The 17,923-nt window shown below is 30.4% G+C and overlaps 1 protein-coding gene across 1 annotated transcript; it reads right to left on the reverse strand.

The window, feature by feature from the left end:
- Positions 1 to 786: 786 nt before the first annotated feature.
- Positions 787 to 17,818, reverse strand: LOC127738771 (selenoprotein N-like). The gene is made up of 7 exons (XM_052250138.1): positions 17,344 to 17,818; positions 12,691 to 12,810; positions 9,621 to 9,973; positions 9,141 to 9,292; positions 7,546 to 7,790; positions 4,840 to 5,049; positions 787 to 3,749 (listed from the first exon to the last, which is right to left on the reverse strand). The coding sequence occupies exons 1-7, from the start codon at positions 17,707 to 17,709 to the stop codon at positions 3,522 to 3,524; spliced, it is 1,674 nt and encodes a 557-aa protein (XP_052106098.1). The 5' UTR covers positions 17,710 to 17,818; the 3' UTR covers positions 787 to 3,521.
- Between the last annotated feature and the right edge of the window lie 105 nt (positions 17,819 to 17,923).

Below are 17,923 nucleotides of genomic sequence, written 5' to 3' on the forward strand. Positions count from 1 at the left end.
GAAACATAAAACAATGCCCGTCCTTCGGATGAATCAAGTTTCCACACTTTATTAAAGGCAACAGTAGTTTACACTGATGTTCAAAATCTTAAAAATCCTTTGAGAAGATATAAATCGAGGTACAAACCAAAAACTGAGGAATTCTTATGAACTCCAAAAGGAGTGAGACCAAGTGTGTTCACCAAGTAAGCATCTCCCTCTATGCATGCATCACTCACAATGTGAATCCACACTCAGTAAAATTGTCATAATCGGGAAGACAGACAATTGCAAAAAAATCACAACCTTGGGGAGCTAAAAAATTTAAGAAAGATATAATCAAGAAAAACTTGATAATGACGACACACGCCTTGCTCAGATTGACAAATGGAGGACAAATGGACAGTGGTATAACTCATCAAAGATGCCAGGCTTTATACATTATACATCTATTGATAACTTTCAACTGACGTAATTTGGGAAGAGTCATTTCTCTTTTGTCACCATGTTGGAGGTCTATGTGCACAAATCCCTTTATAAATCAACTAAATTAACTTGTTATACTAACCTCTTAACTTTACAAAAAGTTGTTTTCTGACCAATTTTAATTTCTTTAAGCCTACCACAATTCATCATTATCATCTAGTAAGGACCTATTATCAGGCTAGTTTGCACCACATACTTCCATTTGGTTAGTCAAATAAGAAAACCAACCATTTTTACCTCCAATATGGTGGCCATAGGAAATAACTCAAACTCAAATTACGTCATATATTTAGTTGAAAGAATGATAATTCAGTCAATTCCTAACAAAAATAAAATTTTAATAGCAAAATAATTAAAATAGATTCAACAATCACAGAAATTTACCATTACCTCAAAACACCCATGTATGAATACTGATAATTATAATATATTTAATAAAAAATTACTTTAATCACTAGTGAAGTATACATTACTATGGTAACAAAACACTTTACAAAACCATTGTAACTAGTAAAACATCAAACAACATCTCGCCAAAAATGGTTTTAGACATTGTCTTCATACACTGTTACAATAGTAATAAATTGTTCTGTTTCCAGAGAAATAAACAGACTTCAATAATAATATACTGATACAAAAATACTCCCTATTATAACTACTCTAAAGGAAATGTATACTTTTATAACAATTTCAATATATATATTATATTTCTTATGCAAAATTACTATAAAATAACCACATCACACCTTAATATGAATAACTAATTCACCTTCAACTGTATCTGTAATCAAATTACTTTAAACAGATGAATTAAAATTTCTACGTAATATATTGCACAGTAATGCACACTCATATAAAACAGTACATATGTACATATAAATCAATGAAAATTAAAGAAGAAACGAGCTCCATTATCAAGTTTTAACCAAACTTTATAAAAAGTTTTTGACTTTGCCTAAATTAATTTGCATTAGTCTCTTTTGTAATGATATGCAAAAATGTTTGTAATCATTTGCAAAAATTTTGGGGCAATGGTTCACACACCTAGCTCACCTGTGTTTTGGATGTTTGGAATGGCATCTGCTTAAATATGCAATTGTACTTTGTTTAACACCCAAAAATACTTTTAACTGAGGTCATAGGTTAATGTAAGTTAATTAATACAAAAACACATTGCTCTCTAGTGATTTTTCACAGGAAAAGTGTACAACGTCAAGTGAACAGATGATATATAATTTCTTGCTTGTATAAGATAATATGAAAATATGTCCCAAGAAAGGGACATTACTGACCTTACCACCTAGTTTTGTACAAAAAAAATGGATGAATGAATCATAAGGTTTCAACTGTTTAGCAAAAAATGTTCATCAAATTTTAGTCTATGCAGATATAATGCACCAAGAATGCACAAATGTTTCTCTTTGAAACAATTATCTCCTTTACGTCTAATGCCACCCTTTTAAAAGAGAACATATAAAAGATAAAATTTGAGATTTTATCTCTAAAACACATATATTATGTATAATAAAATGAATGTTTTCTTGACAGATTTTCATTTCAAACATAGAAATGGAACATAGAAAAAAATAAGTTATAAACAAACTAAAGGTCAAGGTAACAGACATAAATGATCTATTATAATTTATTAATAGAAATTTATGAGCACCTTGATACTCAATTTTTAAATTGAAGTTCTGAGACCATCTTTTTCTGGGTCTTATCATACCAGTCACATGATTTTGACAGAAAGGCATGGTTAGGATCAACAACATGTCGTCTGCAAGAAATGATCAACTAAATAACTCGGAAAAGTCAATGGGCCATAGATGTTTAGCAGGCTGAGGGGTCAAAAAAGAAAAGAGTCCGATTAATTTTAGGTGAAAATTGTTAAAATACATCCATTCATTTCCCGAATTAATGAGCAACAAAATCTAGGCTTTGCCTAGATAAATGTCATGTGATACAAATTTTTCAACATTTATGTTGAAAGAGCCACCAGAGAGAATAAGGTATCCCTTAAGAACAATTTGTGGCTGTTCTTTCCTGATTCAATTTATATGATGACAATTTATAAAAAAAAGTTTTGATTTTTGAATCCAAGGGAGATAATTCTTACTTTACTGTTACATGATTTATTTAGTTAATGATTATTATACATTTTTGTACATGAGACATATGAGAGGGGACTTATAGCTAAAATTCAGGATTTTTTGCAACCAAATGAGACAGTAGGTCCATACTTAAATAGAAGATTTGAATATCACTGAAAAACTACCTTTTTGTTATAAATGATCTTTTGAACAATGAACAATTCCAATGTATCAAACAAGTCAGTCTTCAAGTATCACAAGAAAAAACAATGAGATGAAATATAGAATTTTAAACTCTTTTTGCTCATTTTCCGTAAAGACAGGCAGAACTCCTCATTGACCGCATTTAGTAACATTCTATGTAGAGTACAATAATAATTTGTGGAATATGCTTTTCATCCAGAACAGACCCTGACCTTCATTTAGAACTACAACTGCGTACAAGTAGTTGGTGAAGGGACAGGAAAGTTTGGATTTTTTTTTTTCATGAACATAAAAAAATCCCAATAAAAAAATATTGTTGCAATTGTCCCAGTAAACGAATAAGGGGATAAGGTTAGTTAAAAATATCTTACCTTCTTGACCGTAAGAAAATTTTGACTGAAATTGGAAAGTAGGTAGCTTTATCCATATTGTGGAAAACTTTTATTCAGGATACAAATTTCCTTGAACTAGATAAAACTTAATGATTCAAGGAATCAATCTGGTGATTTCAAAACAGTTTCAATACTATTGAGAAGGAATTTTACATATAATTTAATTTCATGGTTTCAGAACAACAAGATCCACAAAAATTAAAAGTACAGAACCTCAATAAGAATAATAATTTTATAGGAAATCAATATGAATTAACCACAAAAATACAACTACAAAACTATGTGACTGTATAAATATATATATACCTGAATACCATTTGATTTTGCATAGATTTCAATATTTTGATTTAACATAAAACAGATCATAGAATTATGCCATCTTTTCAGCATTTGCAATGCCAGCTTTAAGGAATGCAGCATATGGATTTTGCATAAAACCCTCATAAGGTCCTTGGTCCATATATTCGTTTGCGTTGACTTTATGTACTATTGTACCATTAGGATAAGCTACATACATCATAACTGGGAATTTATAATTCTCCATGAAATGGGCTGCTATTTTCTGGATTTCTGGCTGAGAGGAATCTTTCTCAAATTCCTGAAAAACAGGGAGTTATGCATCAGTAGATATTACACCTATATCTAAAAAAAATAAATACTCGTCATCTTTTGTCTATCCTTGTTGCACTTTGTGTTTAAGCAATTTTTCAAAAATTGTCCTAAATGCTTATTTACACTTTGTCGGCCAAATCTATGATATATCTATGTTTAATTAAGCTTTTGGCCATGTTGTAATCTAAAATGGTTACCTTCTATTGACAGTCTCTTGGATAAGACAGCTAACATGCTCATTGACATTTTTTTTTAAACATTTTTCAAACAAAATCATACCAGTTTACATGAAAGCTGTCCACTTTATAATAATTCAATGAAAAGCTGTTTCAAAGAATATGAGGTGTTGAAACCAAATCAGGGGCCTTTTATAGCCGACTATACAGTTATGGGTTTTTCTCATTGTTGAAGGCCGTACAGTTTCCTATAATCCCAGAAAAAAAATTCACAACAGGGAAATTCCACACACCTTTAGCAAAGATTTCTTTTATCACTAACAACCCTTGCAAATACACTACAAATCTTACTCTCTGGTGTCACTTGAGATTTCCGTGTCCTACACTCTTGTATGTGTTCTATTCTTAACAGATCACAGTGGCTCTTTGGGCCAGGTGAACTAAAATTATCTTTATTTAATATTGAACTTATGTGTATATTTATAAAGAAACTGATTCTGCCACAAATGTGTTCTACTTTCATAAAATGAAATTTAATTAAATAAATTCAAGTAGCTGCAACATTAAATCTATTTGAAAACCATTTTTTTTTAAATTTTCTTTATATTGTCAGATCATATGAATTCGTACTATGCATGCTTTTTCAATGGAAATTGTGATGTCACAATGCATTCTAAATAGCATGAAAAACCCATAATACAAGGATATATATAAATGCTGATGTCTTTTAGAATATTTTTCAAATAATATGCTTATCCGAAATAAAAAAGAAATTTACAGATCAGAAAAAATCAAACTTGAAATTATACCTCACCTTCAAAAATTATATCCCAGAGCCTCATCTTCAAATTTAAAAAAAAAAAAGTTTGTTTAGACCACTTAAAAATCATTTGGACTTACCTTCAAATCAACCACTAAATTCCAGTTACTGATGAATCTCTCTTCAAGGAGAGAAACAACGGGCGAACTTTCCAGGGATGTTTCCCGGAGAGTTCGCCCAGAACCTCAGCAACTCTGATCATCTAAAGCACCCCATAATAAAATGGAATGTATTAACTTATTTTCTTCTTGTGCTTTCTTTATAGTTTCTGTAAAGTTATAGTAGGTAATCTGCAAAATAAACATAAGAGTAGCAACATTAATCCAGTGGTTACTTTTGAATCTAAAACTAATTTTCAACATGGCTAGAAAACCAAATAGTTTTAGTCATTTATGATATTTCAACAAAACCATTTTTACACTGAAATTTAGAAAATGTAAAGCTATTTTAACAAGAGTGCACACGCTGAAATGTCTCGCCTTCTTTACTAATCATTGATATTATGTTGATAGTCCTTAATATAAAGCTTTATTACAACTGTCACATTAACTTAACATTAACCAAGTAAACTAAACATTGACCAATGACCCATGAAAATGAGGTCAAGGTCAGATGAACCATGCTAGGCAGGCATGTACAGCTAACAATTCTTCCATACAGCAAATATAGTTGACCTATTGCTTAAAGTTTAAGAAAAACAGACCAAAACACAAAAACTTAACACTGAGCAATGAACCTTGAAAATGAGGTTAAGGTCAAATAAAACCTGCGTGACTGACATATAGATCATAAAATATTTCCATACACCAAATATAGTTGAACTATTGCATATAGTATTAGAAAAAAAGACCAAAACTCAAAAACTTAACTTTGACCACTGAACCATGAAAATGAGGTCAAGGTCAGATGACACCTGCCAGCTAGACATGTACATCTTACAATCATTCCATACACCAAATATAGTAGACCTATTGCATACAGTATAAGAAAAACAGACCAAAACACAAAAACTTAACTATAACCACTGAACCATAAAAATGAGGTCAAGGTCAGATGACACCTGCCAGTTGGACATGTACACCTTACAGTCCTTCCATACACCGAATATACTAGACCTATTGCTTATAGTATCTGAGATATGGACTTGACCACCAAAACTTAACCTTGTTCACTGATCCATGAAATGAGGTCGAGGTCAAGTGAAAACTGTCTGACGGGCATGAGGACCTTGCAAGGAATGCACATACCAAATATAGTTATCCTATTACTTATAATAAGAGAGAATTTAACATTACAAAAAATCTTAACTTTTTTTTCAAGTAGTCACTGAACCATGAAAATGAGGTCAAGGACATTGGACATGTGACTGACAGAAACTTTGTAACATGAGGCATCCATATACAAAATATCAAGCATCCAGATCTTCCACCTTCTAAAATATAAAGCTTTTAAGAAGTTAGCTAACGCCGCCGCCGCTGTAGCCGCCGCCGCCGGATCACTATCCCTATGTCAAGCTTTCTGCGACAAAAGTCGCAGGCTCGACAAAAATGTTCAGTTTCTGAAGCTCAAAAAGGGATATATGTTCTATCAAGAGTTTTTATCATGCAAAAATAGACATGATATTATTTAGATAAAGTTGACATATTATTAAACAGGTCAAAATGGCTTCTGCTGTTTGTTACAGTACACACAAAGTGATTATGTAAAAAATCACTCTTGCTGGTGTAGACAAATTCTGATTTACAACTTTTTATACTTCTTATAATATACAGAGAGATATTTTAGAGTGAATCAATAACAATCACTTGCATTCAGGGTGAAAATTCACCGTAAATTGTGATTTTTTATGAATCATCTTGTGTGTACTCTATGTTATAAAAAGATTTTAGGATCTGGTGCAAATAGAATAACATTGATATGAAATAATTATAAAAATTTTACACTCATCTATACAAATTTACAGTAGGGATATTGTACTAATTGTAAGAAAAGCTAACTTCTATGAACTTTCCCCAGACAAATAAGTCCTTAACATTATTACTTAACACGTTGAATATCACAGTTATCTCCCTTTACATTTTCATAGTTTATCGAGGTGCCTAGTTTCACATCCATTCAACAAATAACTGTTATATTTTTTCTGTCTATGAAGAAATAACTTCAAAAATGTGGTGCTCACTGAATAACCTGTGTAGCGAGTTATTTAAAAGTGTGCACCACATTTTTTTAGGTTATTTCGAATAGACAGAAAAAATATTATAATAATTCTTAAAATTTAATTCTGAATTCCATTTTTAAGGAGTAAATTTTGAAAAAAATGTTGGTGAAGTCACGGTCGCATGACAAAATTATTCCTATAAGCTGATAGATAAAACACTTTCAGCCATCAAAAGACGTGTTACGTCCAAATTAAATTATTGAATTCTAAAACAAGTTTCACGTACAAGGAGAACAAACAGACAAGGCTGTTGATTGTGTATTCTAGGCACCTGACATTAATTATATATTCTACTAATTAGATAAAATCTAGAATGGAAATGGGGAATATGTCAAACAGACAACAACCCGACCAAAGAGCAGACAACAGCCGAAGGCCACCAATGGGTCTTCAATGCAGCGAGAAAATCCAGGTCTATTAAAGTTCATTTCAAATGATTTGTGGTAAATCCGACTATTAATTTAAAATTAGCAAATGATAATTGTTTTTAGATATTCTACTAAAATTTCCTTTAGGTTATTTTTTTCCAAATGGTTTATATTTAACTCCTATATTTAAAGAAACTTACTTTTTTAAATGGATACATTTTCACTTCCAGCTGCTGAAGGGCTTCATCTAAATCTATTTTATGAGTCCAAATAATGTTATTGACTGTATCTTGTAATGTGTCATCAGTTTCTATTGGTTCCTCTGCATCATGTGAATGCCTTCTTAATCGTGATTTAGCAGTAATGTTGGCTGTCATTAGAGGCATATAACCAATATCAACTTCCATATTTTCAGTTTCACTTGGTCCATTTAACCATTCCATATCTATATAAATATTTATAAAACAAATCTCATACATAGATGTAGGGCACATACCAATGAGACAGTAAACAAATAACACACAAAAATTCAACTTTTTATTGTTTTATAAATAACTTTAAGTATTAAAAAACAAGAATGTGTCCATAGTACACGGATGTCCCACTCGCACTATCATTTTCTATGTTGAAATTGGGGTCAAAACTCTCTAATTTGGCATTAAAATTAGAAAGATCATATCATAGGGAACATGTGTACTAAGTTTCAAGTTGATTGGACTTCAACTTCATCAAAAACTACCTTGACCAAAAACTTTAACTAGAAGCAGGACAGACGGACGAACGGATGGATGAACAAATGGAGGAACGAACGAACGAACAGACGCACAGACAGAAAAACCTTATGCCCCTCTACTATCGTAGGTGGAGCATAAAAATATAGAACTGTTTCATATGCTTTCTTTCCATCCAAAAAAATGGCTCTCATTAATTGAAACATATTTGCATGAATGGAATACAAAACACATATCGGTACATTCTAAAATAAAGATGGGTCTGACTTTATCTTTCAGTTTAAGATGGAAATCAAATGTGTTAGTCATGTGTACTGCACAAGACTATACTTCAACTGTGCGATTTTTCACATGTATTATTATAGGTGGCATTGAACATCAACAATCAATCATGTGATATGCTATACTGTCACTGACCATGGAAGATCAAGATTTTGGATGTTAGAATTTTATACACTGGGAAATATTTTGTGGTTAAAAAAACATCACTCCTTGTTCTAGGTATCTATGGAAATGAGAAACTCTTTTTATTCATAGATTGCGTCCTGTCAACCTTAACAAAAGATTAGTAAAATTGAAAAATTAAAAGATATGCCTTAAACAATGTAGTTTTTGCAGTGTACAGCAAATATAGTCATAAAATTCAAAAATATGCCAAAAATATTGTGAATATTTCCAGTGTACAGCAAATAGTTATAAAATTTTTAAACACGCCAAAAACTATGTGAATATTTCCAGTGTACAGCAAATACTTATAAAATTTAAAAACACCCCAAAAACTATGTGAATAATTCCAGTGTACAGCAAATAGCTATAAAATTTTAAAACACACCAAAAAATATGTAAATCTTTCCAGTGTATAGCAAATATTTAAAAAATTTAAAAACACACCTAAAACAATGTGAATTTGTCCAGTGTACAGCAAATAGATATAAAATACAAAAATGGTCAAATCAATAGATTTTCTAAACTGATATACTCCTATTAAGTCACACACTACTATGTACAAATACAAAATACCAAACTTTTTAACAGTGTAACAAAAATTATCTCCTCTTACTTACCAACATTTAATTTTTTATCTGAAGGTACATATAAGTTGAAGTTAAGTATTCTCGTATAATCCTTTGAAACAATAAGACTTCCTGTAAACTGTGCTGGTGTAAACCAGAATGGATTATGTGGTGGCTCGTTCAACTGGAATTCAGCATGGAACCTAAAATACCATAGTTGATAAAGAAATAAAAAGTTTCTGTTTTTTAGGGGGTTTATATATACATGTAGATTGTGATACTAGATTATTATGTTCAGATGGTTTTTCTTTAAAGCATTTAAGGTTAAGCAGTATCTGATTTTCAGTAATTATTTTATCTTCAGATGTTGGATTTTTTCAACAAAAACCTACTTTTTTGACTGACTACATAGAATTAAAGTTTCTACAGAACCTTCTATAAGTGGTTTACAATAACTTATTGATGTGACTGACCATTATAGAACACTGTAATATCATCAATGTAGGGCCCTTATCATCATTTTATACTTACCTAAAAACAATTTCAATATAATCATCATTTTGAGCTCGAACAAGAGCAACACCACCTTTTGGAGGAAATCGTATCATCAAAAATGGTCTTGGATGAAACATTGATAGAATACGGTATAATCCAATCAACTTATCATCTATTTTGGATGGATAAAATCGATTACTGGATAAATGTGGTGCACTTATGGATGACATGAATGATCTTTCTTCAGTATATAGTTCATATATATTGCCTTGTTGAACTTTCTCCTTCGGGAAGAACATAGAAAAATGTCTAACACCAAAGTTCATCCATTCATGATTTAGTTTGGTCCACTCTTTTAGTCCAGTCAGAGAATCAATATTTCCAAAGTACTAAAAATATACAGAATTACCATGGAATTCAATGTAAAAATATACTTTTGTTCATTTAGATTATAATGCAATTTCTAAGTATCAATACAATAGTTGTGGTCAAATTAAAGCAATTTGTCATGGAATAAACCACTGAACCACACATTCACATGGGTTTATCACATACAAATTATTCAAACACACCTCTCATTTTTTACAAAACCATTCTTCTTTCATTACATATGTTTTGTAAGAGTTGTCCCCAAATAAAATAAGAATTTACATGCAGTTTGTAAAGTAATTTTGAACACTTCATTTTTCAAAGTTCTATTCCCTTAAAGAAGTGAATTGCACTTCACTTAGAATTGAGGATTTTAAGTATAATATATAATTACATTAAGACCATCTTTTTTTCAATTTAACTTAAAAAGTTATTTCAAACAATTCTTATTAGAAATATGTACCAAGAATAAAATCTCCATTACAATTAGGAAATATCTCAAACTTGATGAACAGAGTGACTGACAGGAGGTGATAGACTGCATGATCTGTAAATTTGAATTATCACCTGACACCTAGATTACCTAAGCACTGAGACCAATATGAAATATCAAGTTTTTTTTTTTAAATGAATATGAATATTTCACAAGTGTAAACACTTTAGGTTTTGTTTTTTTTTAGTGCCAATGTGATATACCTAATTCCTTTTATTCATACTTGACACTTATAATTAGTATTTTGTTTAATCTTTACTTCATAAAATGCAATCATTGGTCATGTAAAAATTTGAAAAAAATGATTATGCAATGCTCTGTTAAGATTGTAATAAACAATTAATTTTCCCATAGGCGACAATGATAGCCTTTTTCGAGATACAGACTTTAGAAAGTTGATTTTTTTAACGAAACCTTATTAGAATTTAAAGAAAAATTATTTGGACAGTATTTTTTGGTCCAAAAAATATAGGTTCCCGTTGCTTTTCTTAACGTAATTTGTACTTATCTTCCATGCCTATCAATTTTGCACTTAAAAACATGTGTCTCATCCTAGCGTTGAAAAGACATCTCAGTTCCGTTTAGGGCTAAGGAAAATATTATTTTGCCTTTGGTATAATGCAGAGTGCACTAAGTCTCTAATAATAAAAAATAACGTTTGCACATATCAACCAATCAGGATTAGCCATACTTTTAATTCTGAATACCATGTTATCTTCATAAAATGGCTGCACCCATAAAATCTAATGGTTTATTGTAACCTTAAGGTGGTACATAACCCTACAGGGAGATAACTCTGTAAAAATCAGCTGAACGTTTTAATCACATTCTATTGTTAAGGAAATATTTAGCTTCTCAGTGATCAAAATTAGTGTTTGTCAAACTGCTATATATCCAATGAAATTTTTCCAAAAAAGTGTGTGGTTCAAGTTTTTTGAAATTTTTATATTTTTGTCAAAGGGTCAAAGTAAATATTTTGTCAAAATTTTATGAAAATTAAACGAGCCAAATTAATTTTAGTTGAGGTGTTTGGTACCACCTTAATACTTTGTTTTTATGGAGTGTTTTATTGACTGCAGTTGTTTGTTTTTCATCATTTTTCTTTTGATCATGGCATTGTCTGTTTTTCTTATTGTTTGGCATTACACCTTGGTATATTCTTTTTATTTTAATGGTTAAATGTTTTTAGACTTGCTGTACATTATGATGATACAAAATTCCTATTCTGGCACGAGATGGAAAAGTTCTTGAACATATCAATTTGCCCATAATTGTTGTTTTATCAAAATAGATCAAAAACTTCAAAGAAATTGGTCAAAAAAGTTTCTTCTGGTAATTTTTTTTAATTAAGTTCATTTTAAGCGTAGAATATCAAAATAAAAGGATAAAATGAAACCATTATGTATCATTTAGATGTAAATTAATTCAAATTCAATTCTAATTTATCCCTAATATTGTTTTCTTTGTTCATTTCACACTAGAAATTTAACAAAACTTTCAATCATTGAAACAAAAATCTATATATTTAACACGTTTTATAAATATTCTAATCTAAACATCTGACACTTAACTATGAAATTTGATTCAAATAAACAATCTATATAATATCGACATTTACCTACATGGTGTCACTCAACCATTTCTGAACAATTCATTGGATCAATACAAACTTTTTATAGGCTATTGTATCATAAATGAGAGTGACTTTTTTTTAAACAATTAAAAAAACAAGATAATGTCCAAATTGCTATATTTCTGGACAAGAAATCTATTAAACTAATTGTTTGACAAATTTCAAATAGATACAAAAGATGATGTATAGTATTTTTCTAATTTATATAAAATCACGAACTTTAAGTTTTCTCCGTTTGTGGAAATAAAAATCATTAATTCGTAAATGTTGCATTATGTTGATACAAAGCACAGGATAAATCAATGAGAAAATGCATTTAAAAGGTTTTAAAAAATTCATGCTTTTCTGACTTGATAAAACATGGAATATAAAATACAACTATTCATAGCCCATAAATAAAAGCTTTTTCCCATTACATTTACATGTACTTGAAAAATAAACATTTACGATGTTGATCATATTTCTTTAAATTTTACAGTAGCAGGTTGATTTAAAAAAAAACATATGACAGTGAGCTCATTGGAAGCGAAGACTTTACGAATAACTTTTTTCTTAACAGAAACACCAGCATTTGAGTAGAAGGTTTTTTATCTGTCTCTAAAAATTCTTACCGATTCTTCCAAATCTTTTGTCATAGTCTCTATTAACAAAGGTTCAAAATAAGCTCTCATTGTCACAAACTGGTCATCTTCTTGTATTTCTTGTTCTGGATTGTACTCAAATTCTGTCAACTAAACAAACAAACAATTAAAATTCAAAGTATTAATATTCTATTAACTGCTTTTTACTGGTGGTAAAGTTCGTAAAGACGAAATAGTTTTGAATATCTTGGGCTGCATGGCATCCTCATAATACATGACTGTTTGTATATTGTAAATTCAGAAATTATTGCGAATAATGCGACTGATATTTGATACATATATCTGTATGTAGATTTTTCTGAAATCGAAAAAATTAATCACTCATTTTTGTCCTTTCTTAAAAAATTGAAATAAGATAAGAACTTAAGTAATTTTACAATCATTTGCAGAATATGATAACATTACAGAATGAATATCTAAAGTCTGAAGTCCTGTTGTGAAAAAAAAAATTATTACACTGAGTGACTCTTAACTTTGGTTAAGGTCTGACAGAGTTTGTTATCAATTCTTATAACCCTATTGCACTTAAAATGCAGACTATCAGAAGAGAACTAAGGCCATAAGTCTCTCTATTTTTTACGTATAAACATGGGATACAAAAAGATGAAAAAGCCAGAAATTTCACAAATCCTCTTCATTTTCCAATAAAAATACTCTAAGAAATCAAATGTTATTGTCCTGGATTGTTTGTGTGTACATTTAAACAGCAATAGGGCAAAGTACAGGATAACTGTATCTAGTGCAATTTTTACGTATCCAGACCTGCCAACCTTCACGATTTGTCATTTTATGGGGGACTTGAATTTTGGAATTATTTATTATATACACTGAACACCTCAAAACAGGCATTCAAATGAGTCAAAAGGGTATTTACGTACATACATACTCATTCAAACAATATACTAGTAGATTAAAAACTTTTATGACAATTAATAAAAGCAGAATTTTAGGTCCTCTTGCACAGTTTAAAATCCACCATGGAGATTATGAAAAGTTGGCAGGTATGCGTACATGTATCTGAAAAGATTTATTGCAGTGTGTTGAGAGTTTTTTTTTTGCTCTGTGTTGAGGACCTTACTGTGACTTTGAGATAAAGAACAGCAATAAAAGCGCTGTTCCTTTGCTTTTTGTGTGTTTTTTGCTGTTGTGTACTGATTTTGTGCCATTGGATGGATATATGACAGTTAAAATGACTTTTAGCTGTGTTTAGGTTTTATTGATATGTTTGAGTCTCCAAGAATTTATCATTAATTATGTTTTATATTATATTATCTATCTGGACAATAAGTTATCATTTCTGTAATTGACAATGGAGATTATATAAGCTAAGTGACGATAACTCCTTAGAGCTTCATCCTTATCCTTCTTAAATTTAGATATTGCTTAAAGAATTGCTATATTTTATTATTTATCTTTTATGTCAGGATAATAACTTGTTTATACTTGTCAACATATTATGTCATTTATAATTGACTTATTGTTTAATTCTTGTTGATATATTTAGTACAATGATTGAGTAAAACATAAGTTTGGAAATCACAGCCTTGGTGGCAAGTCTCAGTCTAGGAAATAAATTATATACTAAGTGAAAATCATCTTCTGTGTGCTACTGCTTGTTTTTGGTGCAAGGTTATTTAGGTTCTACAGTCTAGTTGTGACCAGCGACTCTTTTCACAAAAAATCTTACGATTAAAATTGATCGTAAGTTATACTGAAATGTGTATGACTTACAAGTATTTTTACTCTTAAGATTTTTTGTGAAAAAAAACGCAGATCCACAAATCAGTCTCATACATTGTAGTGTATGGACTGTGTATCGCCTTGGTTACAGATACCCCAAGTCCTTTATTTTTCTATTACTTCATCAATTTATCATGTTTATACACAGACACTGCAAGTTTTATGTACATGTATCTTTTGATAAAAATATCAAATTATATCATTTATTGACAAAATAAAAATCTAAATTTCAGACAGGCCATTTATAATACATGTATATAGTATACCAGTACTTATTGATAATAAAGTTTTCAGACAACAGATGGCATGGAATCAAATTTTCCCAAACATGTTAAAGGATCACAAAATGAATATTGAACTGTGTAATGAATGCCCAAAAACATTACTATTTTTTTGCAACAGATTTATACATGCATTTAAATTTTTTTTAAAAGAGCATCATTTCATTCCATTAGAATTATAAGTTTTCACCCAGAATTGCATTTAATAAGTTATTGCTTGTGGTTTTTTTTGCAATGAAAATTGTCTGATATGCATTTTTCCCATTTCACTTTTTCCTTGTTCCTATATTGGATTAAAAAATGTATGACATTCTATATGATGCTTTTTGTTTAAAAATTAACCGAAAAATTTGTAAGTTGCACAATTATGATTTGACAATTAATCCAACATCAATTAGGTACAGTAGCAATATTTATGCTCTGCATCTTAAAAAACTATCAATAGCTGCAACTGGTGCTTGTCCATCACTGAAGACCATATAGTGACCTTAAGTCAGTTTTCAGTATATTGTATGTAGCTTTGCATTGTTTGGTTGATGTCTCAATGGTGCTTATGATACATTTTTTGTGTGTACAATCTCCATTCATTCACATGCATTTACATTATTTTGGGGAAGAGATATTTGAATATATGTCAATTACAATAAACATGATAAATGGACTCGCATTTTGATCAAAGTAAATACTGCAAATTCAGAAGTTTTCTGAGTGCATTTATTATTGCAGTTGTTGAACAAAGGACAAAAATGTTAGATAAAATTAGTCTATCATCATGATCATGCATATGACTATTGCAATTTAAAGAAATGCAGCATAAAATAATGCTATCAGAATTTTTTTATTTTTGCCAACATATATCCTGTCATAATTTAAGGCAACACATAACACATCACAAAAATTTCTGAATTACAGTAGTCAGGTTCAGGAATAGGATTGTTGGATGTTGCCTAACCTACCCACCGGAACAGTAACCCAGCGGAAAATTTTATGACAAATAATTTCAAATTTTTTTTTAAAGAATTTTTCCAGCTCCAACATTATTTTCTTGCCAAAAACATGTAACTTATGTTGTTGGCCAAACAAACAAAAAAATCACTACCTACATGTACCTACCCAACTCTACAAGGCATGGGTAGGCAACATCAAAAGAGAATATATTGAGGGTGGCCTAGATTCTGATTTTAACTTGGCAAGTAGCTATCAAAACTCCCGTGGAAAGTTTTGAGCAAAAACATGAAACTCATTAAATAATTCTGGACAATTATACAACTGCAAATTCTTCATAAATTAACATGTAGCGCTTTCGAGACCTGACGGCCATACTTCCACATCGTCCATAGGATGTGTCGGCCATACCGCCACATCGTCCATACCTTGTAAAGACGTATTGTCCATACTTTAAGTATTTGTTCCATTGTGGTTATAACATTAAATATAATAATACAATAGGTATTATTTCATAGTTATAACATGAATATGATTTTGTAGTATTTATTATGTACAAGTTTTCCGGTTTGAAAGAGTCAGTATAGATCCAGACTATATACATGATATATTTATTTTTACTTCTGTCATCTACTGAAGACAAGTAGACTCATAGAAGACTGGTTTTAAGTTAATGCAGTCTCAGCTTGGTGCTGTGTTTTTATAGTGATCTCGTTGTGTATTTCCTTTACAATTTCTTGACAAAAGCATAATTAATACTTATGTTCATCAAAGAAATGATAATAAGCAATTAACAATCTTCTTAGATTTTAAAATTTATCATTATCTGATTACTTAGTTTTATATTTCAAAACTAAACTTATTGTTTTAACTCATGTAACTATGACACAAATTAATCTCTCTTGGATATTCATTTTTATTTGTTTTATTTTTTCAGTTTGTTTTACGCAAGATATTAAAAATCCATTTAGAAATTAATATAAATATTTTATTAGATAAAGCCAGAGACATATAATACAATATACATGATACATGTATATATGATCAGAAGTCCATTACTAGAGGAACCCCCTAGTAATGGACTTCTGATATGATATATATAATGTGTATTCCAAGTGTATAACATATAAAAACATGACAAATAATGTAAATACAGCATAATACATTTACAAGTTTTAATAAACATCTAAATGTATATATCACAATACTTTAGAAATAAAATTTATAAATAAATAAAAAAAAAACCATGGACGATGTGTCTTCACAAAGTATGGACGATGTTGTCCCATGACCGATACATCTTTTCAAGGTATGGCCAATACATCCTATGGACGCCGTGGTAGTATGGACGTCGCTTCCTGCATCGCATGTAGCCTAGCAAGTAACTTTTATTGGTGTACATGTAAAAATATTAGAAACTCATTATGAGAGCAATTATGAGAATAGTACATTTATTGATCTACATGACTTACCGGGGAGGTTTCAGAGGGATTCTGAAGCTGCAAAAGTGTAGTGTGCTATCCTGAAGTCCCAACGGGCACAGTAAAGTTTAAGGCAGCCAACTTTATACATGTAAAAAGGGGGGAGTTGTGGATTTTGATTACCCAATGTTAACTTCTCTCCCTTATAAACCCTACATGTAAGCTTAAATACTTACATTGAGGCCATTTCCTATCATCTGATAGAAGAGAGATTCGTATTCACTGATGGACAGCTGATCATCTCCATTCCGGTCATATTTCCTGAATAATTTTAATCCTTCCTCACCAAGTGTGGCATAAGGATTTTCTTCATCAAAAGGCAAGAAATATCTTCTTGGAACATAAGTCACAATTAGTGCAATCAAACCAATAAGTAAAGATAAATAAAACAACTTTTTTGGAATGTATATAACAAATGAACGTTGCCTCTTTTGTTGTTCTTTTGTTAAAGTGTCCTTATTTTTCTCTGATTCTTTATCTCTTTGTGTCCCATATGCATCCATTTTTCTCATGCGAATTTCTTCTTCATTTGGATCTCCCATCCTGTTAGACAGGAGACCGACTTTCCTGTCACGTACACCAGGCAAAATCTGTTTGGACGAAACTATTTGAACTGCACACTTCAATAAACTTCCTTGGTTATTCGGAATATTCAATCATTTTTACAGGCCACAAAGAAAAAGACCAATACAATCCTAATGCTTAAATTTCGGGACCCTACTGGTTTTTACCATATCATTACAACTAAAATCAAGT

Source organism: Mytilus californianus, unplaced genomic scaffold (genome assembly GCF_021869535.1).
Source record: "Mytilus californianus isolate M0D057914Y unplaced genomic scaffold, xbMytCali1.0.p SCAF_4, whole genome shotgun sequence".
NCBI classification, from domain to species: Eukaryota; Metazoa; Mollusca; class Bivalvia; order Mytilida; family Mytilidae; genus Mytilus; species Mytilus californianus.